The sequence below is a fragment of the Amblyraja radiata genome, chromosome 6 (genome assembly GCF_010909765.2).
Source record: "Amblyraja radiata isolate CabotCenter1 chromosome 6, sAmbRad1.1.pri, whole genome shotgun sequence".
Taxonomy (NCBI): Eukaryota; Metazoa; Chordata; class Chondrichthyes; order Rajiformes; family Rajidae; genus Amblyraja; species Amblyraja radiata.
The window spans coordinates 93,433,245-93,459,426 of record NC_045961.1 but is presented as its reverse complement, the minus strand read 5'-3'; the positions used below and the strand labels follow the sequence as shown (position 1 = coordinate 93,459,426).

The 26,182-nt window shown below is 47.3% G+C and overlaps 1 protein-coding gene across 4 annotated transcripts in view; it reads left to right on the top strand.

The window, feature by feature from the left end:
• atp10a (ATPase phospholipid transporting 10A (putative)) overlaps positions 1-26,182 on the top strand; it is a 434,067-nt gene that overhangs the window by 343,130 nt on the left and 64,755 nt on the right. For all 4 annotated transcript variants that reach the window (XM_033023252.1, XM_033023255.1, XM_033023254.1 and 1 more), the window contains 2 exons: positions 7,943-8,160; positions 10,354-11,104. In XM_033023252.1, coding sequence (XP_032879143.1) covers positions 7,943-8,160; positions 10,354-11,104 — 969 coding nt within the window. The remainder of the gene's footprint in view (positions 1-7,942; positions 8,161-10,353; positions 11,105-26,182) is intronic.

Genomic DNA, 26,182 nt, shown 5'->3' with positions numbered 1-26,182 from the left:
TTGAACTTCCCTTTTACATAAATCATTGTATTCAGGTTACGGTTTCTTAGGGCAGCACACCAGCTAGTTCTAATTCTTCACAGCCGCTGAGTTAAGATGTCCATCCAGGTGTGTTAAGGGCCTGTCGCACTTGGGCGTCAATTGTGAGTCACGCAGGTGGCGCGAAGATTTAGTGAACCCCTAAAATCCTGAGGCACCGCGCGCAGCCTACGTCTCACCACGCGCCATGTGCATGTAATGCACGTCACGTGCGCCTCACGACACGCGCGTGACGCGTAAATGATGTTGCGTCGTGTGTCGTGATGCGTAAATGATGCCGCGTAATTGACGCACAAATAACGTCCAAGTGAGACAGGCCCTTTACACTATAAAACTCATTGTTCAGCTTAGTTTAGTTTAGAGATGCAGCGCGGAAACAGGCCCTTCGGCCCACCGAGTCCACGCCGAACAGTGATCCCCGCACATTAACACTTACCCTGCACAAACTAGAGATGACTTTTACATTCATACCAAGCCAATTAACCTACAAACCTGCACATCTTTGGAGTGTGGGAGGAAACCGTTGTTCTCGGAGAAAACCCACGCAGGTCACGGGGAGAACGTCCAAACGCTGTATTGACAAGCACCCGTAGACAGGATCGAACCCGGGTCTCTGGCAATGTAAGGCAGCAGCAACTCTACCACAACTCTAAATTGCCATCACCATTATCGATATCATGAAGCGAGCGTTTTATGTGGAGCCTCATTGACGAAGAGTATTGCCCCCCACCATCAGTGAAGGAAAGTGTTTACAGAATCCCGACACGACTAGGGCGGCAGGGTTGCGTAGCGCTAGAGCTACTGCCTTAAAGCTCCAGAGACCCGGGTTCGATCCTGACTACAGTTGCTGTCTGTACGGAGTCTGCACATTCTCCATGTGACCTGCGTGGGTTTTCTCGGAGATCTTCGGTTCCCCCCACACTCCAAAGACGTAAACGTTTGTAGATTAGTTGGCGAGGTATAAATGTAAAATTGTCCCAGTGTGTGGAGCGTGGTGTTACTGTGCGGGAATCTCTGGTCGGTGTGGACTCAGTGGGCCAAAGGGCCTATTTCCAATCGGTATTTCGAAAATAAACTAAAACTAAGATTACTTCCACCAGAAGATTACTTCCTGGTTGACCACTGGGTCATATTTTCAACGCTGAATCCAAATGCAAAAAATAAATCAACACTGCGATCAAAGCACAATCAAGCTTCAGTTTCAATGTAACCTGCTGAAAGAGCAGCTCGGAAATGTCATCGCATCTTAAAGGCCAGCAGGAAATTGCGAAATAGAAGCAGGAACCGACCGGATGAATCCTCGAATCTGTTCAGCCATTCAGTTTGGTCATAGCTAATAACAACACCGTATAGTGGTTTTCCTATCCAGTTATTGCATCTTTCGATTCCAGGCAAATTTAGTTTAGTTTAGAGAAACCCTGTGGAAACAGGCCCTTCGGACCATCGAGTCAGTCCGTGCCGACCAGCGACCCCGCACACGAGCACTGCCCTACACACACTAGGGACAATTTACAATTATACCAAGCCAATTAACCCACAAACCTGTACGTCTTTGGAGTGTGGGAGGAAACCGGAGATCCCGGAGAAAACCTTTGCAGGTCACGGGGAGAACGTACAAACTCCGGACAGACAGCACCCGTAGCCTGGATCAAACCCGGGTCTCTGGCGCTGTAAGGAAGCAACTCTACCGCTGCACCACCGTGCCACCCCTATTATGCTATAAAATACTGTATCTTCAATTCCCATAGCCTTCTAAAATTCAACAGACTCATTCTTGAATATATTCTCAACAAGACCCCCATGGGGAAGAGAGTTTCAAGCATCCATAACCTCCTGAATGAAGACCTTTTCATCATCTTGATCCTAAATTGGTGTAATTTGTAAAGGATATTTTCACGTTAAATTATTAGACGTCTATGAAATTACTTGTCGAGTGGCAGGTGGTCCGTTTTCGGTACATTATCTGCAGGGAAAGATTTTCCTGAACGTGACAAGGTTCAGAAATAGATGATCATGTTTGAAACTTGGATTCTTCAGCATTTCATAAATGTGATATACGTTCTCTTGTCCAGTACAAGCCAGAATGACTTACATTTCATCATTCCCTTGCTTTGGCCTGCTCATTGGGACCTGGTGGAGCCAGATAGGGAAGAGAAGAGCAACAAGGTTGAAGTCTCCTGCGACAGAGATAAGCCTGAAGAGAAATAATATTGTCAACAAAAGCACCATTAATTCCCAAGACTTGCATCCGTGAGGACCCACAAGGTCACGCGGAATGTAGTAGTGTGGGAAAGATATACTGGAAGCCCAGTGCCGAGCTCGCTAAGTAATGGCAGGGCAGGTTATTAACACCTAGTGTGTCCATGTTAGTGTTTTAGTAGCAGCCATGAGTACAAAATCTCGGGTGTAGGAAGGAACTGCAGATGCTGATTTATTCCAAGGATCTTGGAGTAACTCAGTGGGTCAGGCAGCACTGTTTAAGAAGGAACTGCAGATGCTGGAAAATAGAAGGTACACAAAAATGCTGGAGAAACTCAGCGGGTGCAGCAGCATCTATGGAGCGAAGGAAATAGGCAACGTTTCGGGCCGAAACCCTTCTGGAGAGAAGGAATAGGTGGTGACGGTTTGAGTCGGAACCCTTCTTCAGACAGAAAGATAGATGGGGTGGGGTTGGTGACTGGAGGCAAGAAAAGACCAGAACAAAACAAGGCTGGCAACAGATGACCTCAGGAAGGCTGGGGTCTCTAATGGCCCATTGTTGGCTGGGGAAGATGTCCTAATGACAGGGACACAAGGTTGCAAACAGTGGAACTAGTAGTTGGCGGGAATGCAGGTTACTTGAAATTAGAGAAATCAACATTCATACCACTGGGTTGTAAGCTGACCAACAGAAATATGAGATGCTGTTCCTCCAACGTTAGTTTAAACCTTAATAAACCACAGGTTTGGCCTCAGCAGGAACATTTTGTCCAATTCTGGACGACATACTGTAAGATTATTTGTCAAAACCTTGAAGAGGGTACACATGGTCATTTAGAAGTGTTATTTTGGAACGGCAGACTTTAATTACGCAACGAAACTCGTGAGACTAGGATTGCTCTTAAGTATTCAACATTGGAGGTGAGGCAGAGTCCAACAGATCAAAATAAGAATGCAAGCAGACACATCAGGACTGGGAACAGGAGAATCCTATTTGGATCTTCAAACGTTGCCCATCACTCATCAAGATCAAACTGATTTAAAAGGAAGTGTTTTTATTTTCTTGGATCACTTGTAGAAACAGCTTGGCTGCTAAGCATGGCAGGTAATGGAGGATGGAACCAAGGGGATATTCATTTCAAGAGCGGAGGAATGGTGATCATTCTCTATCTTCATGTTGAGGATATTTTACCATGAAGTACTCTCGCTGAGACAAGATAATAAAGCTCCAGAATTGATCTGTAATGAAAGAAAAACATAAAAGAGCTGGAATCAATCAGTAGGTCAGGCAGCATTCTGAAATGGAGAAACAGGACCTGTATTTTGTATCAAAGGCCATTTCTCAGTACTGGGGTTCTGAAGAAATATTTCAGTCTGAAACATTAGCTCTGTTTCTCTTTCCCCACAGATGCTGCCTGACCTGTTAAGTGTTTCCAGCGAAGATAGACACAAAATGCTGGAGTCACTCAGCGGGACAGGCAGCATCTCTGGAGAGAAGGAACGGGTGACGTTTCGAGTCGGAACCCTTCTTCTGACCGTTCTTATGGGGGTGAGTTTAGAGCAGGTAAGGGAAGTCGAAAAATTAAGATGGTTGTGTTCCATCTAGTTTCCAGTTAGAAAAGTAGGTCTCAAGTGGTCGTAAGGTTATATGTGATCGGAGCAGAATTAGGCCCTTCGGCCCATCAAGTCTACTCCGCCATTCAATCATGGCTCACAAAAATGCTGGAGAAACTCAGCGGGTGCAGCAACATCTATGGAGCGAAGGAAATAGGCAAAGTTTCGGGCCGAAAACCTTCTTCAGACCTTGTGTGTCAGATTTTTGTGTGCCTTCGATTTTCCAGCATCTGCAGTTCCTTCTTAAACATTCAATCATGGCTGATCTATATCTCCCTCCGAACCCCATTCTCCTGCCTTCTCCCCATAACCCCTGACACCCGTACTAATCAAGAATCTATATATCTACCATATAATATAACCATATAACAATTACAGCACGGAAACAGGCCATCTCGACCCTTCTAGTCCGTGCCGAACACATAATCTCTCCTAGTCCCATATACCTGCGCTCAGACCATAACCCTCCATTCCTTTCCCATCCATATAACTATCCAATTTATTTTTAAATGATAAAAACGAACCTGCCTCCACCACCTTCACTGGAAGCTCATTCCACACAGCTACCACTCTCTGAGTAAAGAAGTTCCCCCTCATGTTACCCCTAAACTTCAGTCCCTTAATTCTCAAGTCATGCCTTAAAAATCTCTGCCTTAAAAATATCCATTGATGGCCTCCACAGCCTACTGAGTGGATAGAAGGCCTTCTTATTTTGGAATTCCAACATCTGAAATTTTTGTTTTAATTACATGGAATGATGAGGTTTCTCTGAGACAGGTCACTAGTGAGTAACTAGTTCCACTGGCAAGCCTGGTGGTGGCTACATTTGGTTAGAGACAATTGGCAAAATATTGGATGGAACGTTTTAAGTCATCATGATCTGAAACGCTGCCTGGGAGGTTGGTGAAAGTTGACCGGCACCAAGGCACAGTCGCGCACCCAGTGGAAAGGGAATTGGATATACACTTGGCAAGGCCTTGTGGAAAAAGCATGGGGTTTGGCTTCTGACTGTAAATCTCTTTCCAAGAGCTGCCTCGGGCAATGGGGCTGAATGAAGCCTTGCACCGCTGTACTTTTCCATGGCTCTCTTCCATTTGCAGGATGACTGCTTTGCCAAACATGGACCATTTGGTTGTCATTAGCAATGCTCACTGTTCACCGAGCCGCAGGGTTAGGGTGCGCTCAAAGCCATCGGCATACTGATTTGATATAGAGTGGGATATAGCTCTTAGGGCTAACGGAATCAAGGGATATGGGGAGAAAGCAGCAACGGGGTACAGATTGTGGATGAGCAGCCGCGATGGTATTGAATGGCGGGTGCTGGCTTGAAGGGCCGAATGGCCTACTCCTGCACCTATTTTCTATCTTTCTATGAATCTGAGCTGACTGCCAAGTTCAACACTAATCCCATTTTATTTCTTCCCACATTCCCCGATGTGGATCAACATGTGGGGATCTCCAAAAGCCATTGTTTTTCATAAGTTATTAGAGCAGATATCAGGCCATTCGGCCCATCAAGCCCACTCCGCCATTCGATGATGGCTGATCTATCTTTCCGTCTCAACCCCATTCTCCTAGCTTCTCCCCACACCTCCTGACTAATCAAGAATCTGCCAATCACCGCCTTAAAAATATCCATTGACTAGGCCTCCATAGCCTTCTGTGGCAAATGGCTCCACAGATTCACCACCCTCTGACTAAAGAGATTCCTCCGCATCTCCTTCCAAAATGTATTAACTATAAACAGTGGGTCGGGTCCATGTCATGGCAGCAAATTGTAGGTCTGCATAGGGTAACAGGCCTGAGGCAGAGTTGTTGTTGTTCGCATTGTAAATAGTAGCATGGAATAATCAAGAATATTGCAGGACAGTGCAGTAGTGCTGCCTCACAGCGCAAGAGTCCTGGCGCCACGGTGGCGCATCGGTAGAGTTGCAGCCTTACAGCGCTTGCCTCACCGGAGACACAGGTTAGATCCCGACTATAGGTGCTGTCTGTACGGAGTTTGTACGCTGTCCCCGTGACCGCGTGGGTTTTCTCCGAGATCTTCGGTTTCCTCCCACACTCCAAAGACGTACAGATATACATGTAAATTGGTTTGGTATAAGTGTAAATTGTCCCTAGTGTGTGTAGGATAGTGTCCATGTGTGGGGGTCGCCAGTCAGTGCACACTCGGTGGGCCGAAGGGCCTGTTTCCGCACTGTATCTCTAAAAAAAAAACCACGGATTGATCCTGAGCTGGGGTGCTATCTGCGTGGAGTTTGCACGTTCCCCCTGTTCATCTAGGTTCTCCAGTTAACTCCCACATTACAAAGATGCGTGGATTTGTAGGTTAATCGGCCTCTGTAAATTGCCCCTGGTGTGTAAGGGCTGGATGGGAGAGTGGGGGATAGAAACATAGAAACATAGAAATTAGGTGCAGGAGTAGGCCATTCGGCCCTTCGAGCCTGCACCGCCATTCAATATGATCATGGCTGATCATCCAACTCAGTATCCCGTACCTGCCTTCTCTCCATACCCTCTGATCCCCTTAGCCACAAGGGCCACATCTAACTCCCTCTTAAATATAGCCAATGAACTGGCCTTGACTACCCTCTGTGGCAGGGAGTTCCAGAGATTCACCACTCTCTGTGTGAAAAAAGTTATTCTCATCTCGGTTTTAAAGGATTTCCCCCTTATCCTTAAGCTGTGACCCCTTGTCCTGGACTTCCCCAACATCGGGAGCAATCTTCCTGCATCTAGCCTGTCCAACCCCTTAAGAATTTTGTAAGTTTTTATAAGATTCCCTCTCAATCTCCTAAATTCTAGAGAGTATAAACCAAGTCTATCCAGTCTTTCTTCATAAGACAGTCCTGACATCCCAGGAATCAGTCTGGTGAACCTTCTCTGCACTCCCTCTATGGCAATAATGTCCTTCCTCAGGTTTGGAGACCAAAACTGTACGCAATACTCCAGGTGTGGTCTCACCAAGACCCTGTACAACTGCAGTAGAACCTCCCTGCTCCTATACTCAAATCCTTTTGCTATGAAAGCTAACATACCATTCGCTTTCTTCACTGCCTGCTGCACCTGCATGCCCACTTTCAATGACTGGTGTACCATAACACCAATGGAACCAGTGTGAATGGGTGCTTGATGGTTGATGTGGGCCTGTTGGGCTGAAGGGCCTTTTTCCATGCTGTAATCTTTAAATGAAACAAGAACAGATTGGCATGCGTTGATACATTAACTTCTGCAGAAGAAGACAGAGACAAAGCATTAAAACCAAGCTTTAAATCTGAGCGGAAGACAATAGACAATAGATAATAGGTGCAGGAGTAGGCCATTCGGCCCTTCGAGCCAGCACCACCAGTCAATTCCACAGACTCACAACTGTTTCAATAAGATCCCTTCTCATCCTTCTAAACTCAGACTATACAAGCACAGCCGCTCCATTCTCTCAGCATATGACAGTCCCGCCATCCCGGGAATTAACCTTGTAAACCTACGCTGCACTCCCTCAATAGAAGATTGAGGGGGGATCTTACAGAAACGTACAAAATTCTTAAGGGGTTGGACAGGCTAGATGCAGGAAGATTGTTCCCGATGTTGGGGAAGTCCAGAACAAGGTCGCAGTTTAAGGATAAGGGGGAAATCTTTTAGGACCGAGCTGAGAAAAACATTTTTCACACAGAGAGTGGTGAATCTCTGGAATTCTCTGCCACAGAAGGTAGTTGAGGCCAGTTCATTGGCTATATTTAAGAGGTAGTTAGATGTGACCCTTGTGGCTAAAGGGATCAGGGGGTATGGAGAGAAGGCAGGTACAGAATACTGAGTTGGATGATCAGCCATGATCATATTGAATGGCGGTGCAGGCTCGAAGGGCCGAATGGCCTACTCCTGCACCTATTTTCTATGTTTCTATGTTTCTATAGCAAGAATGTCCTTCCTCAAATTAGGGGAGCAATACTGCACACGATATGCCAGGTGTGGTCTCACTAGCACAGTAAAATGCAGTTTTTTTTAATTAAATTCAGGAATATTTGCCCTTCCAGCTGTTTGATTTCAGTTTTATATGTAGCTAACGTAAGATTTTTTCCCCCCTCACAAATAGCGAAGAGGTTGGCCATGTACCAAGACCTTGACTCGGAGGATGAGGAATGTATGTCCAAATCGGAAACAATACCAAGATGCGACAGCACATCCAGCCACCAGAGTGCCAAGGTTGGCCACAGAACCCAAAGCACCAAGTCCCACCGTCGGACCGGCAGTAGAGCAGAGGCGAAGAGGGCCAGCATCCTGTCAAAGCACACTGCCTTCAGCAGCCCCATGGTCAGTAAACGCCGCAACCCGGCAGATGTTTTAGTTTTGTTTTTACAGTTTATTTTAGAGGGAAACAGACCCTTCGGCCCACCGAGTCTGCACCGGCCGGCAATCTCCGCACACTAACGCTATCCTACACACACTAGGGACAATGTTTGCATTCATGCCAAGCCAATTAACCCTACAAACCTGTACGTCTTTGGAGTGTGGAAGGAAACCGAAGATCCCGGAGAAAACCCCACGCAGGTCAAGGGGGAGAACGTACAAACTCCGTACAGACAGCACCCGTAATCGGGATCGAACCTGGGTCTGTGTAGGGCAGAAACTCTACCTCTGCGCCACCGTGCCGCCAGTTTCACGTGGGATCAAGGGGTACCAAGGTGCGCCTTAAGAATAAGGGGTAGGCCATTTAGGACTGAAATGAGGAAAAACTTTTTCCCCCAGAGAGTTGTGAATCTGTGGAATTCTGTACCACAGAAGGCAGTGGAGGCCAATTCACTGGATGTTTTCAAGAGAGAGTTAGATTTAGCTCTTAGGGCTAAAGGAATCAAGGGATATGGGGGAAAAAGCAAGAACGGGGTATTGATTTTGGATGATCAGGCATGATCATTTTGAATGGCAGTGCTGGCTCGAAGGGCCGAATGGCCTACCCCTGCACCTATTTCCTCTAGCATTTAGTTTCAACATTAAAACCTTCCTAGGTAGCAAATCCCATGACACAAGTCAAGGGTAGAATACACTCCAGGAAAAGGAACCTATCCAGTATTTATCAAGAATCAGACAAATATGAATGAATTAATCACTTAACCCTCCTTCACCCTCCATCTATATTCTAGAAACATAAAAACGTAGAATCAGAACCCCGTTCCTGCTTTCTTCCCCATATCCCTTGATTCTGTTAGTCCTAAGAACTATATCTAACTCTCTCTTGAATCCTGCACCTGTTGTCTATGTTTCTATGGTTCCCCCTATCCCTGCAATCAGTCTGATATAAGGTCCCGACCCGAAAAGTCACCTATCCATGTTCTCCAAGGATGCTGCCTGACCCGCTGAGTTACTCCAGTATTTGACATCTTTTCTTTGACGAGATGGGATGCGAGCAAAAGCTTTTCACTGTACCTCGCTCGCTACACGTGACAATGAAGAAATAAACTCGCACTCTGCAACATTCTCTTCCATTCCTCTCCATGGCCAATTTCCCATTCACGCTATTTCTTTGAGGAATGGAATTGCACGTTGCAAGCACTCTGTGGTAAAATAAATACTTGCATGAATTTTTTTAATGGTGATTGTACAAGTGTGCGTCCTAGTTTTGGAAGGTGTGGAAATATTTCCCGTATATCATCTTTCCTCGCGACACAGAAAGCACACCACCAGATTCAGGTACAGTTTCTTCCCGGCTGTTATCAGGCAACTGAATCATCCTACCACAACCAGAGAGCAGTCTGGTGAAGTGGTGGAGGCAGGTTCGTTTTTATCATTTAAAAATAAATTGGATAGGTATATGGAGGGGAAAAGAATGGAGGGTTATGGTCTGAGTGCAGGTAGATGGGACTAGGTGAGAGTAAGTGTTCGGCATGGACTAGAAGGGCCGAGATGGCCTGTTTCCGTGCTGTAATTTGGTTATATGGTTATATGGTCCTGGACTACTATCTACCTCGTTGGAGCTATCTTTGACCAGACTTTAGACAATAGACAATAGGTGCAGGATTAGGCCATTCAGCCCTTCGAGCCAGCACCGCCATTCAATGTGATCATGGCTGATCATCCCCAATCAGTACCCCGTTCCTGCCTTCTCCCCATATCCCTTGACTCCGCTATTTTTAAGAGCCCTATCTAGCTCTCTCTTGAAAACATTCCTGGCTTTATCTTGCATTAAACATTATTCACGTTATTCCCTTTATCATGTATCTGTACACTGCGGGTGGCTCGATTGTAATCATGTTTTCCACTGACTGCTCAGCACGCAACAAAAACTTTTCATTGTACCTCGGTACACATGGCATTAAGCTAAACTCAATTGGCCCATTGCGACTATGCCAGTTCTCAGAGCACACCCAATACCCCCATTTACCCACTTGTTATCCAGTGGTCTAATCTCTCTTGCATCTGCATCAACTCCTCTTCACCCTCCGCCCAGATGTTCGTCCTTGTAGCCTTGCTGGCCTGACTCTTCCCATTCTCAATGTTCTTTATCTTCAGGAGAAAGACATCACACCAGACCCCCAGCTGTTGGAAAAGGTGAATGAATGTGCCAGTCGTCTGGATGTGTTGAGAAAACGAGGACAACCACTAAGCCACCTCACCCCTGAACTATCTGACACCATCGACTTTTTCATCGCGCTGACGGTTTGTAACACCGTAATGGTTTCGTCACCGAACCAGCCGAGGCACAAGGTTCGAGTCCGCTTTGAGCTCAAGTCTCCAGTCAAGTCCTTGGAAGACTTCATCAAACGGTTTACCCCCAGTCGCCTGACCTCGGGCTCGAACAACAGCAGTTCCTCCAGCCTGTCCACAAGCAAGTCGCTGCACAGAATCTCCAGCAGCACCTTGGTCTCTCCTTCCTCAGACATTGCCTCCACAAAGATGGGCGAAGAGTCCGGCAGATCCCCACAGAGGGAGAAGAACGAAAATGGCTTCCGGGCAGAGACCACGATAGCCGAGGGGAAGGACGGGGAGTTGCGTTACGAGGCCGAGAGCCCAGACGAGGCGGCCCTTGTTTATGCCGCCAAGGCCTACAACTGCGCCCTGGTTGGCAGACTGCCAGAGCTGGTGACCGTGGAGCTGCCCCATGTGGGCAAGTTGGCTTTTGAACTCTTGCACACGCTGGGCTTTGATTCCACTCGAAAGCGGATGTCGGTGGTGGTCAGGCACCCTCTGACCGATGAGATTGTTGTTTACACTAAAGGAGCTGACTCTGTCATCATGGATCTTCTCCAGCAACCTCCCCCAGGTAAGGACTTGCCGACTAGTGCATGGCCTGGATAGAGTGGATGTGGAGAGGATGTTTCCACTAGTGGGAGAGTCCCGAGGTCATAGCCTCAGAATCGAAGGACGTTCCTTTCAGAAGGAGATGAGGAGGAATTTCTGTAATCAGAGGGTGGTGAATGTGTGGAATTCTTTGCCACAGAAGGCTGTGGAGGCCAAGACAATGGCAGAAAAAGATAGATTCTTGATTAGTACGGGTGTCAGGGGTTATGGGGAGAAGGCAGGAGAATGAGTTTTGGAAGATGAGATAGATGATTGAATGGTGGAGTAGACTTGATGGGTCGCATGGCCTAATTCTGTTCCTACAGTATCACTTATCAGCATGAAGGACCTGTTTGATGATGATACCTTCACACACAGGGGTGCAGTGAAATTCTTTGTTTTTGCATACAAAGTACACAAAAGAGTGGCCACAAAGGCGCCGACAATCTCACAAAAAGTACTCATCCCTCCCTGGTGCTTAACCTACGGGAAGCAAATTGGCACCATTTGTGAGCTCTCACCAAGGCAGGCATGGGGAAGGGGTAACAGCACACAGCATGCCAGATGGAGACCCTCCTGTTCAAGAAGGCGACATGGTGGCGTAGGAGTAGTGTTGCTGCCTCACAGCGCTTGCAGCGCCGGAGACCCGGGTTCGATCCCGGCCACGTGTGCTGTCTGTACGGGGTTTGTACGTTCTCCCCGTGACTGCGTGGGTTTTCTGCAAGATCTTCAGTTTCCTCCCAAACTCCAAAGACGTACAGGTTTGTAGGTTGATTGACTTTATATGAATGAAAAAATTTCCCTGGTGTGTGTAAGGTAATGTTAATATGCGGGGAACGCTGGCCAGTGCGGTCTCGGTGGGCCGTAGGGCAGTTTCCATGCTGTATCTCGAAACCAGGGGTGGGGAACCTGCGGCCCTCTAAGCCATTAAGTGCGGCCTTTTGAATGAATCCAAATTTTGTAGAACAAATCTTTTTATTATTATTAATATGTTTTTGTTCATCTTTCATTATTTTAATTTTAACCTTAAAATGAACATATTTAAAATACCAACGAGTAAAAGAAGATTCAACGAAATAATCCTCCCCAACTGACGGCCACAATTAAAACATTCGTAAGTCATGAGGGCTATTTTAACAAAATAATGTACATTTTGAACTATATCTAATTGAAGTTTCTTGGATGCGGCCTTGTTAGATTACAGCTAACTTAATGCGGCATTCCAGCATGAAAAGGTTCCCCATCCCTACTCTAAACTAACCTAAACTAAACTGCACCCCATATACTGTGTTTGACATTAGATTTGCGGCAATCTTTTGTCGAGTTTAAACTTTAGAGATACAGTGTAGACACAGGCCCTTTGGCCCACAGAGTCCGTGCCGACCAGCAATCACCCTGTGGACCAGCACTATCCCACACACTAGGGAGAATTACCGACAAACCTGTATGTCTTTGGAGAGTGGGAGGGAACCGGAGCACCCAGACAAAAACCCACACGGTCACAGAGTGAACGTACGTACGGACAGCACCCGTAGTCAGGCTGCAACCCGGGTCTCCGGCTGCAAGGCAGCAACTCTACGCTGTGCCACCGTGCCGCTGCAACACTGTGCCTCAATCGATTGAGACATGCATGACCTGAAGGGTATCTGTTTCCCAGACAGTATAGTGATGCGATTATTACATTACAAGGGGGAGAAGTAGGATATATAAAAGCACTGTCCAAGCAGTAATACCTTAATTCGCACTGGATACATTCCCTTTAAGATCTGTTGAGAATTGAGAATTTAATTGAGAGTTAACCATGGAGTTTGTGAATCTAGGACCTTTGATCTATTTTTGGTTGATAAGTAATTACCTGTAATTGGCCCTGTAAACCTTATTGACACCACACACACACACACACACACACACACACACACACACACACACACACACACACACACACACACACACACACACGCACGCACGCACGCACGCACACACACACACACACACACACACACGATACAACAGGTTAGCGTTAGAGTGAAATACAACAGGAAATGCCCAATCCAATCTACCAATTACTTGCACTTCAAGAAGAAACAGATACAAGTGATTGAAAGACCTGCCAAACACTTTTTATTTGAATAAAGGGCCTGCCCCACTTGGCCGTCATTTATGCAATAGGCCAGTAGTGACTGGCGCACGATGGTCGCGAGCATCATCATGCGTCTGCACAGCCATCTGGAGCGCGTGACGTCATTTGAAGATAGACACACAATGCAGGAGTAACTCAGCGTGAACAGCAGCATCTCTGGAGAGAAGGAATGGATGATGTTTCGGGTCGAGTGTGCCCGTCCCGCGCTACCCACGCGCTACCCACACGCTACCCACACGCTGGCAGGTCGCGTAAATGGCGTGCAAATGACGGCCAAGTGGGACAGGCCCTTAAGTTACAGTAAAAAAGGCGATAGTGGGTCTAATTTCTAAACATAAAAGTGCACAATGGCATTTTTTGTCTTTTGAAGATTTTAGAACATGTCTTCATTGATAGAAAAGGTACCTTCTACAGCTAGCAATCGGGAAGACCTTAGAGTGCATGAGACCCTAAGAAGGCAACAAGGATAGAAAAGTATATTGGGATTGAATTGAAACCGAGTATAGTTGAATACGATATGATAGAACTTTATTTACCCTAGGAGGGAAGATTGGGGAGGGGAGTCAGTCACAGTCCAACCCATGATAGAAGGGGGAGGAGTTGTACAGTTTGATAGATGCCGGGAAGAAGGATCTCCTGTGGCGTTCCGTCCTGCATCTTGGTGGAACCAGTCTGTTGTTGAAGGTACTCCTCAAGTTGACCAGTGTGTCATGGAGGGGGTGAACTGTATTGTCCAAGATGCTCCGCAGTTTGAGGAGCATCCTCCTCTCCAAGCCCACCTCCCATGAATCCAACAAATAGTAATAGCTTAGGTATTGGAGGGTGCAACTGAAGGGCTGTTCCTTTTGTAACCATTCCTTGATGTTGATCATTATTTCTTTATTTTTTAATTATTCTAAATATTGTGTTCAACTGGAACAGAATGCAAATGTTACAAGATGGACTAGAGTTTCTCCAAGAATTTTGGCGTAGCAACACAGCAATGTATTCTTTATCATACTTTATTAACCAGGTATGTTTTGCAACATACGAGGAATTTGATTTGCCATACAGTCATACCAATAAAAAACAACAAAACACACAAAATAAGTTTTAACATAAACATCCACCACAGTGACTCCTCCACATTCCTCACTGTGATGGAAGGCGTAAAATAAGGGTCAATCTCTTCCCTTCTTTGTCCTCCCGCGGTCCGGGGCCTGTCGAGCCTTCCGTTGACGGGACGATCTTGGCTCCCATAGCCAGCGGTCTGGCCCTCCGCATCGGGACGATCAAGCTCCCGCATTAGTGGGATCTCAGCTCCCTGCACAGGGGGATCAGAACCCGGGTCGGGGCTGGTCGAACCTCTTGCGACTTTGGAGCTTCCCGACATCAGCCTCTACCCGAGACTGCGAGCTCCTCGATGGTGAAATCCACAGGAGCACCGACCCCAGGCAAGGGATCGCAGGGTCTGATGGTAAGCCCACGGCTCCATGATGTTAGGCCACAGAGTGGCCGGAGATACGATCCGGAAAACATTTGCATCTCCGGCAAGGTAAGAGATTGAAAAACGTTTCCCCCGCACATAAAACAAACCAGAGAACATTAACACATACCTTTTAAAACACACTAAAAATAACAAAAAATATGAAAAGACAGACAGACCGTTGGCGAGGCTGCCATTGCTGATGGTGAATTGCCCAGCGTTCAGTTACAGCTAATTTGTACCTGGGTTCAACAATTGTTCAATTATTCCAGCTAATTTGTATGGGTTGTTTTCCTGATTACCAATGGTAGCAAACTAGGACAATATTTGGAGATATAATTCTAATGCTCTATGTACTAACCAAAGAACGAGGGGTTGCCATGTTGCAATCTTAAAGGTTTTGGGAATCATTAATAGAGTGGATGTTGAGAGGAATGTTTCCTCGGAATGGGGTGAAGCCAGGAGTCATGGGCTCACTGTTAAGGGCTCACCCAAGCGTTTAGGGGAAATGTATAAACACAGAATGGTTGTAAGCAGGAAAGGCAAAACAATCTTATTGTTTATTGCAAAGGGATTTGATCACAAAAGCAGGGAGTAACAGAAAATAACAAAGAAAAGTTAAAGATTTTGGGAGTCTAAAATGAAGTCGAGTTTATTGACAGGTATAATGAAACATTTGTATGCAGCTACATGACAAGCACATACACGAAATATGCACAACATAAATCATGCACAAATTTTGCACAAGCACGCAAATTGTGCACAACTTATGCACGTCACACGAAAATGACGCAAAAATGATGCACCAATTGCGCACTGATCACACACAAATTACATGCAAAATCACATGCAAATTACACACAAATTACGCATAAATTGCACACGTTACACACGTTGTGCATGGAATTATGCATGAATCACATGAGAGTGAAAATTGACACTAGTACAAAACATAATTTGACAACAAATTGAATAAAATGCTGAAAAAATTCAGTTCATTCAGCATTTGTGGTGATAGAACCCCAATCAACATTTTAGGACAAAGACCTTTGATCAGAACTGAGAAAGTTTGATGGTCTGAAGAATGGTCTCGACCCGAAATATATCCTATTCCTTTTCTCCAGAGTCTGACCCGCTGAGAGAAAGGAGAAAGACCATGCTTCAAGTATATGGAGCTATAGTGAAACCTCATAGGAAATATTACAGTGTTTGTCTCCTTATTTAAAGGTGGACATAAATATACTTTATTACAGAGCGGGGCAGAGTATTTATGTAAACCAAGAGTCGACAAGGTGATCTTTTAGAGGTGTATCATGATCCTATAGAGGTGTAGAAAATCATAAGCGGAATAGATCGGGTAGATGCACAGTTTCTGGGCCAGAGTAGGTGAATCGCAGACATAGGTTTAATGTGAAGGTGAAAAGATTTAATAGGAATCTGAGGGATAACTTTTTCACACAAAGGGTGGTGGGTGTATGAAACAAGCTGCTGGAGGAGGTAGTTGAGGCTGGGACTATCCCAACGTTCAAAAACAGTTAGACAGGTACATGGTTAGGACAGGTTTGGAGGGATATGGACCAAATCTCTGGAGACCAGGAATGGGTGACGCTTCGGGTCGAGGTTGTTAGGGGAGTGGGCAGTACAGAGATAAAATGTAGTCAGAGACAGTATGACTGGTAGGAGAACTGGGAAACAGGAGGGGATTGAGAGAGAGGGAAACCACAGGCTACTTGAAGTTAGAGATGTCAATGTTCATACCACTGGGGTGTAAGGTGCAAAAGCGAAATATGAGTTGCTGTTCCTCCAATTTGCGCTGGGCCTCACTCTGACAATGGAGGAGGCCCAGAACAGAAAGCATTCCTCCCGCACTCCAAAAGCGTACGCTTTCATAGGTTAATTGGCTTGGTATAAATGTAAAATTGTCCCTAGCGTGTGTAGGATAGTGTTAGTGTGCGGGGATCGCTGGTCGGTGCGGACTCGGTGGGCCAAAGGGCCTGTTTCCACCTGTATCTCTAAACTAATCTAAACTAAATGAAAAAATGCCATAGAGTAAACCTCCCTCCCAATTCAAAGCATTATTGGCTCCACAACAGCAGAACTGGTTTACATCATTTCAGCACCGGGTGACAATTACATTGCATGGAGAATGGATGTTCCATTTTGGGGACATGTGACCATAAAACACCCTTGACCCTTGACTTGGTTCTTTTTCACAGATAATAAATAGCTTCCTGTGTAAGCCATTGCCTGCCACCCCATGAGGATAATAAATAATGTACTTAATACTGATTCCTGACCTTCTATTCCTGGGTCTGGCCCTAGACTTGAGTCAGCATAGTCCGCCAAGGTTTTTCTCTTCTCTCGATAATGCTTATGCAGGGCAATGTCACCACAGGTTTTTTTGTTGACAGCTATGCTGAACAATGCAAAGGCCACCATCTGTCAAGTGATTATGGTGGCTTCAAATCTTTTGAACATAATCACTGCCTCGAAGCAAAGTTGTTACTCTGACAATGCAGTCTGTACTAGTCTGAAAATAGATGCAAAAAGCTGGAGTAACTCAGCAGGTCAGACAGAATCTCTGGAGAATAGGAATGGGTGACATTTTGAGTCGAGACCCTTTTTCAGATGGAGAGTCAGGGGAAAGGGAAACGAGAGACATATACGATGATGTGGAGAGATGTAGAACAAATGAATGAAAGATGTGCCAAAAAGTAATGACGATAAAGGAAACGGGTCATTGTCAGCTGTGTGCTGGGTGAAAACGAGCTGCAGACAATGAGACTCAACAAGCCGACTTTGAACCTTGTACAACGACTTGGGTGGGGGAGGGACGGAGAGAGAGGGGATGCAGGGGTTACTTGAAGTTAAGGAAATTAATATTCATACCAGGTTGTAAGCTAGTTGTAAGGTTGTAAGCCTGATAGCTTAGACGTTCTGGCATAGAGGAGGATGTATAGGAACAGTCACTTTCGCATTTCACAGGAAATTTGATTTATTGAATGTCCTAACAACACACAACCTTTTGAGACTGCCTGAAATGTCCCTGTGTACAGTTGTCAGTAGCAACGATGATTAGAAGCAAGGTACACAAAAATGCTGGAGAAACTCAGCGGGTGCAGCAGCATCTATGGAGCGAAGGAAATAGGCGACGTTTCGGGCCGAAACCCTTCTTCAGACTGATGGGGGGTGGGGGGGGAGAAGGAAGGAAAAAGGGAGGAGGAGGAGCCCGAGGGCGGGGGGATGGGAGGGTGGGAGGAGACAGCTCGAGGGTTAAGGAAGGGGAGGAGACAGCAAGGGCTAGCAAAACTGGGAGAATTCAACGTTCATGCCATCCGGACGTAACCTACCCAGGCGGAATATGAGGTGCTGTTCCTCCAATTTCCGGTGTTGCTCACTCTGGCAATGGAGGAGACCCAGGACAGAGAGGTCGGATTGGGAATGGGAGGGGGAGTTGAAGTGCTGAGCCACCGGGAGTTCAGGTAGGTTATTGCGGACTGAGCGGAGGTGTTCGGCGAAACGATCGCCCAACCTCCGCTTAGTCTCCCCGATGTAAATCAGCTGACATCTAGAGCAGCGGATGCAGTAGATGAGGTTGGAGGAGATACAGGTGAACCTTTGTCGCACCTGGAACGACTGCTTGGGACCTTGAATGGAGTCGAGGGGGGAGGTGAAGGGACAGGTGTTGCATTTCTGGCGGTTGCAACGGAAAGTGCCCGGGGAGGGGGTGGTACGGGAGGGAAGGGAAGAATTGACAAGGGAGTTGCGGAGGGAGCGGTCTTTGCGGAAGGCAGACATAGGGGGAGATGGGAAGATGTGGCGAGTGGTGGGGTCACGTTGGAGGTGGCGGAAATGGCGGAGGATTATTTGTTGTATTTGCCGGCTGGTGGGGTGAAAGGTGAGGACTAGGGGGACTCTGCCCTTGTTGCGAGTGCGGGGATGGGGAGAGAGAGCAGTGTTGCAGGGTATGGATGAGACCCTGGTGCGAGCCTCATCTATGGTGGCGGAGGGGAATCCCCGTTCCCTGAAGAACGAGGACATTTCCGATGCCCTGGTGTGGAACGTCTCATCCTGGGAGCAGATGCGGCGTAAGCGGAGGAATTGGGAGTAGGGGATGGAGTCTTTACAGGGGGCAGGGTGGGAAGACGCGTAGTCCAGATAGCCATGTGAGTCAGTGGGTTTGTAGTGTATGTCGGTCAGAAGTCTGTCCCCTGCGATGTAGATGGTGAGGTCAAGGAATGATAGGGAAGTGTCGGAAATGGTCCAGGTGTATTGGAGTGCCGGATGGAAGTTGGTGGTGAAGTGGATGAAGTCCGTCCGTTGTGTGTGGGTGCAGGAGGTGGCCCCAAAGCAGTCGTCAATGTAACGGAGGTAGAGGTCGGGGATGTGGCCCTGGTGCGTCTCGAACAAGGATTGTTCAACGTACCCGACAAAGAGGCAGGCGTAGCTGGGGCCCATGCGTGTGCCCATAGCTACGCCTTGTGTTTGGAGGAAATGGGAGGAGTCAAACGTAAAGTTGTTGAGGGTGAGGACCAACTCCGCTAGGCGGAGGAGAGTGTCAATGGCTGGGTATAGGTTGCTCCTCTGGTCGAGGAAGAACCGGAGGGCTTTGAGGCCATCCTGGTGGGGGATGGAGGTGTAGAGTGACCGGACATCCATGGTGAAGATGAGGGGGTGAGGGCCTAGAGAGTGGAATGCGCAGAGGCGGCGGAGAGTGTCTGAGGTGTCTAGAACATAGGTGGGAAGGAATTTGACCAAGGGGGTTAGTATGGAGTCAAGGTATGTGGAGATGAGTTCGGTGGGGCACGAACAAGCAGAGACAATGGGTCTGCAGGGAGAGCCGGGTTTGTGAATTTTGGGGAGAAGGTAAAAACGGGCCGTGCGGGGCTGGGGAACGATGAGGTTGGAAGCTTGGTCGGGCAGGGCGTGGGAATTGATGAAGTCGGTGATGGTGCTAGATATGGTGGCCTGGTGCTCGTCAGTGGGGTCATGGTCCAAGGGTAAGTAGGAGGAGGTGTCCGAGAGTTGGCCAATTCGGCCAATCTGAGGGATTAGAAGCAAGCCTGTATGTTTTCTCTGGCCATCATTACTCCTTTCAGCAAAATGGATCTACACATTTTTTTGTATTGCAGATCAGAGGTGGATTAAGATATGGGATTGCAATGGTTTCTAGTGTTTGGATGCCTGGCCTATTGATATTGTTGCAGGAATAGACATGATTCCCACCCAGCTGATGTACAAGGATTTTTCATTTTGACCCATAGACTTATTATTGTCACGTGTACTCATATACAGTGAAAAGCTTTGTTTTTCGTGCTATCCAATTGCAAATCCTGGCCAAAACCAAGCTAAAATAAAATAATGGATTTATGCATCTGCAAGGCCTCTTAGACTTTTTCTGTAAGAAGCCACAAGCTGCGAGCTGGTGCCTGGAAGTCTAGGTCCCAGATCGATATATCAGATAAGGTGAGGTCCAGATGTCCTCCCAATTGTTAAAAATGTATGAGGACTCTGCAAAGAAACTCCAAGGTGTTGTAGGTGCATTGTCTTGATTGGATAGCTGCAAAGGTATTGTTGCAGGACAGTTGTACTGCTGTTTGATGATTGGTTGAAGTGTGACGCCCTGGCTGAATTGTTTGTACTGCCAGGGAAAATGTTGCATTATTCAGTTAAGTTCAAGTCAAGTCAAGTCAATTTTATTTCTATAGCACATTTAAAAAACAACTCTCGTTGACCAAAGTGCTTTACATCAGTGCAGGTACTAACGTGCTACATAGAGTGGTGCATAGATCAACAATATATACATAGATGCATACGTACACAGGACCTCAAGAAAGGCTTGAGAGTAGAAATAAGTTTTAAGTCTAGACTTAAAGGAGTCGATGGAGGGGGCAGTTCTGATGGGAAGAGGGATGCTGTTCCATAGTCTAGGAGCTGCAGCCGCAAAAGCGCAGTCGCCCCTGAGCTTATGCCTAGACCGCGGGATAGTCAGTAACCCCAAGTCGGCCAAACTGAGGGACTTGGAGGTGGTATGGTGGGTAAGCAGATTTTTGATGTAGGTGGGGGCAAGGTGGAGTATTCTTTGTAGACATAAAGAAGGAGCTTGAAATTGATTTGGAACCGCACAGGGAGCCAGTGGAGAGAGGCCAGGATCGGGATGATGTGGTCCATTTTTCGGATGCCCGTCAGGAGTCGCACTGCGGCGTTTTGGACCAATTGTAGGCGGGACAGGGATGATTGGCTGATGCCAGTGTAAAGGGAGTTGCAGTAATCGAGGCGGGAGGAGATAAATGAGTGGATGATCTTTTCGAGGTCGTCAAATTGGAGGAATGGTTTTATTTTAGCTATCGTCCGAAGCTGGAAGAAGCTAGCTTTTACCACGGCATTGACTTGTTGGTCAAATTTCAACGCGGAGTCAAATATCACGCCAAGGTTTTTGACGTGAGGTTTGAGTAGTGGGGTAAGGCTTCCAAGGCTGCCTGCTATCATTTTGGTTGAGTCCGAGGGGCCGAGTAGGATGACCTCAGACTTACTCTTACTAGTTGGAGGAAGTTCCGGGCCATCCAACACTTTATATCCTCGAGGCTGCGGATAAAGGTGAGAAGATTAAATCGGTTGTTGGGTTTCAGGGGGAGATAGAGTTGTGTATCGTCTGCATAGCAGTGGAAGGAAATGCCGTGCCTTTGAATGACTTGGCCAAAGGGGAGCATATACAGGGAGAAGAGAATGGGGCCTAGGTTGGAGCCTTGTGGAACCCCACAGCAGAGGCTAGCTGGGGAGGAGAAAGTGTTGCCTATGTTTGTAGAGAAACTCCTATCTTTGAGGTAGGAGACGAACCAGCTCAGGGCAGTGCCATCAATACTAACCCCATACCGGAGACGGTCCAATTAGGATGGTGTGGTCGACTGTATCAAATGCTGCGTTGAGGTCGAGAAGGAGCAGGATTGCACAGTCGCCGGAGTCAATGGTGTGCAGTAGGTCGTTATGTACCTTCAACAAGGCAGACTCTGTGCTGTGGTGGGCCCTGAAACCTGATTGGAAAGTTTCCAGGATGGCATTTTGATGAAGGTAAGGCATAAGTTGACTTAAAATCACCTTTTCAAGGACTTTTGAAAGGAAGGGCAGTTTGGAAATAGGTCTGTAGTTGCTAGGCAGGGTGGGGTCTAGGTTAGGTTTTTTCAGGAGGCGCTGGACCACCGCATGCTTGAAGCAGGTAGGTACAGTGCCAGTGGCCAGAGAACTGTTGATGATGGCGAGGATGCTGGGATCGGCTATTGCAATGACATCCTTCAGAAGGGCAGAGGGGACAGTGTCGAGGGGGCAGGTAGCAGGTTTCATGGTGGTGACCAGTTTTACAAGGGAGGGTAGAGTAACGGGTTGGAAACAGTCTAATTTTGAAGAACAGACCAATGAGACAGCTAGGTCACGGGTGGGAGGGGAAATATTCGATCTGGTGTTGTTAACTTTGCTGGTGAAAAATGTAGCGAATTCTTCGCACTTGGCAGGGGAGCCAGCTAAGCTGGTACTGGGGGCAGGACATATGACAGAGGTAATGGTACTAAAAAGGACCTTGGAGTTATGGGCGTTTTTGGAAATAAGGTCGGAAAAGTATTGTGTTCTCGCAGGCTTTGCTGCTTCCTGGTATTCGAGAAGATTGTTTCTCAGAAGTTCAAAGGAAATTTGAAGCTTATCACATTTGTACTTGCGTTCGGATTTTCTGCACTCTCTAGGGCTCTGGTGGTGTCATTGAGTCAGGGCCAGCATTTAGGCTTAGGCTTTTTCATTTTAAGAGGAGCAACAGAATCCAGGATGGAAGAGCAAGTGGTATTGAATAAAGAAATGAGGTAATCAGTGCTGAGATGGAGGGGAGTCACCTCGATGGTGCAGATGTCAGGGGCGGCTATGAGAGCCTCAGTTAACTACTTTCCAGAAGCTTCCGTAGAAACATTGTATTGGGACTCTTTGTAATTGGGTTGGGGAACTGTCAATAATACTGTAATGTAATCGATATGAGTGATTGGCTTGTAGGGGAGCCGCCCCTATGTAGTTCGGCCCCGCAGGGTTCGAAGACCTATAAAAGGTGGCCCCCACTAGGTCCGTTGTCGATCTTCTGGAAGGGCGCTTGGGATTGCGTGACCTTTTGGTAGTGTCTGCTTGCACAAGGCTGAAGGGCTTGGCCAGGCAGAGACAAGGATCGAACTCGCGGTGGTTTAGGTTTCATACAGGGGATTCGTTGTTCGTTCAAAAATATAACGTTTAGTGGTCCTGTGCTTGACTCAGTGTTTTACTGAACTAGACTAAAGGGCCTGTCCCACCAGCATGCGATTCCATGCGGCAAGCGCGACCTAACGTGGTCGCTTGAGCCGTACGGCCTCGCGGGGCCGGTCCCACTTCGATCGCCGGAGCCGTGTGGAGTTGTGCGGAACTGGTCCCGGCATCGCGCGGGGCTCCGAAAAACTGACCGTGTTCAAAAATTCCGCGCGGCAACGGCCTGCTGGCCCGCAGCCGCCTCGACGCCGTACGCACCGCCTCGACGCCTTACGTCACGCGCGAACTTCCCGCGGACTTCGCTTGAACTTCATGTCACTCACTCGACCTTCGCGCAGCCCCCGCTTCTGGTTTGGTCGCGCTTGTTGAATGCAGTCGCATGCTCGTGGGACAGGCCCTTATGGGGGGTATGCTTTAGGAGCATATTTACACAATCAGCTCAAATAATTCTATACATTCAAGTCAAACTCAAGTACAAATAATAGTAAAGGGGAAGATGCAGTGCGCAGAATATTTTTTGTCAACATTGTAGCGGTAGCGCAGTTCCACAGCCAAAGTCCAATGTCCGCAATGGGGTAGAGGTGAATCAGGCCGCCCCATAGTCTATGGAATGACCATTCAGAAGATACATAGTTACAGAAACTGGCCCTTCAGCCCACTGAGTCTGTGCAGACCATTACACACCCATTTACACTAATCCATACCAATCCCATTTAAATAAAATTGTCCCCACTTTCTCGTCAACCAAAACCCCTCCCACACTAATCTTTACGCTCGCGGCAATTCCTATTAGGTGATTAATCTACCAACACACACATCTTTGGGATGTTGGAGGAAACCCGAGCACCTGGACGGATCGCACACAGACACAGAGAGAACGTTCAAACTCCACGCAGACAGCATCGGAGGTTAGGATTGAACACGGAACATTGTGAAAAAGCATCTGTACCATGCCACTGTGCTGCCCACTTTTTATTGACAATTGCCTTGTTCAAAGGGCCATCAACAGTGAAATCAGTCAAACGTCTGATCGAAGATAAAAAGAGAAACCAGTTCTGATAAAGGCTCATTGAACTGGACTTTGACTTTGCCTAAATTGTGTCACGATCGAGGAGTCCATTCAGCCCGAGGACTTTATTCCGGCTTTCAGAACAATCCCATCAGTCCCATATATGTTATTCTCTCTCACATGCCCATTAACAGTCTCCCATCTTCACAAGGGGTAATCGACAGTGGTAAATTATCTTGCCAGCAAGTCTTTGGGATGTGGGTGGAAACCGATTCATCCATAGAAAACCCATTTGGTGACAGGAGTAACGTTCAGACTCCACACAGACCAGCTCCTGAAGTCAGTATTGAACCTAGATCACTGAAGCTGTGCGGCATTAAAACATACTGTTTTTTCTCTCTCCATGGATACTGCCCAACCAGTTGAGTGTTTCTCCCATTGTAGTTTAGTTTAGTTTAGAGATACAGCAGGGAAACAGGCCTTTTGTCCCGACCAGCGATCCCCGCACACTAACACTATCCTGCACACACTAGGGACAATTTCCAATCTTTACCAAAGCCAATTAACCTACAAACCTGTATGTCTTTGGAGTGTGGGAGGAAACTGGAGATCCCGGAGAAAACCTACGCAGGTCATGGGGAGAACGTACAGACAGCGCCCATAGTCAGGATCGAACCCGGGTCTCTGGTGCTGTAAGGCAGCAACTCTACCGCTGCGCCACCGTGCCACGCCATTTTCTGTTTTTGTTTCTGGTGTCTCTAATCTGTAGTTTTTGCTTTAATTTTAAAACGTTTGAGTCAACCCAGTCGACATCTCGGACAGTAATCGCAATCATAACACAGAAACGTAATGAAATGGATTCAGCTCAGCAGCAGAACAGTCTGTGCTTGACAGCACCAATTGAATTATTCTAGCTGCTCATCGGGAGAAGGGACAATGCTCTGCTTTCATTCATGTGAGGTTGTTAATGGGTCTTGATGGTTTGAGCTACATTAAGAGGCTGGAGAGACTGCATCTTTATTTTTTGTCGCACAGGAAGCTGAGGGACAACCTTATTAGTAGACCCCCTTCGGTCATGACTGACCATGGGTGATGCATCCTAGTTTGCAGGTGTGTAATGTGTGGTCGGATGCAAGCCTGGGCGATGTCATATGGAGGACAGGCTGTTGCCCATGCAGCACGTCCCCCCTCTCCACATCGCTGATCGATCCAAAGGAACAGCAGGGCCGTTACAGTTTGGCACCAGCGCCATTGCAGGAGCTGCCAGAGCGAGGTTGTAGACAACGACGAACTGCCTTAGGGGCTCCGACTCTGGATTTTCTTGAGGTTTACTAATGGAGCCTTTTCCATGACTGGATATGGCCACAAGGCAGTGGAGGTTTGGAATCAGAGTTTTCCCTCTCCTAGATGGACTGCCTTCCCAGGCTGACGAGCCCCATCTGCCCGAGACTCATGGGGGTGGGAGCGTCTGGCTTCCCGTGCAGGTCTATAGCACCTGCCCACTCTCCACAACCTTATAGACGCATATAAAATCAGGAGGGGCATAGGTGAGATGAACAGAGCTATCTCCTGGAGTTGGGGAATCAAAAATTAGAGGGCACAGGTTTAATGCGAGAGGTGAAAGACTTAAAAAGGGCCTGAGGTGCAACGTTTTCATACAGAGGGTGGGTGCGTACATGGAACAGAGGCTGTGGAGGCCAAGTGAATGAATATTTTTAAGGCAGAGATAGATAAATTCTTGATTAGTACAGGAGTCAGAGGTTACGGGAGAAGGCAGGAGAATGGGGTCAACCTACGTCCACAAGATACGACAAGGTAAGACAGTTCAGTCGCCGGTACCTGTCGCCAGTTGACGTAGGTTGTTGCCAATGGAATTCATCAAAGTCAGCACCGTCGACAACCTACATCATCCTGGCGACAACCTACGACAGCACCTATGTCAGGAGAAGTCAAGCTACGCCCACTGTCGCTGACTGTTGCCGAAAGGTTTTAAGCATTTCAAAATCCAGCGGCGACCAGAAAAACGCCACGATTCTTTGGACGACTGAGGAGACGACTCACGACCATACAGGCGACACCCCGGCGACCATGTGGCGACAGCTTAGTCGCCTAAAGAAATCGCCAAAGTGGGACAGGGGCATAACAGTGCGATCAGGCTAGGATTGACCACATCGAATCG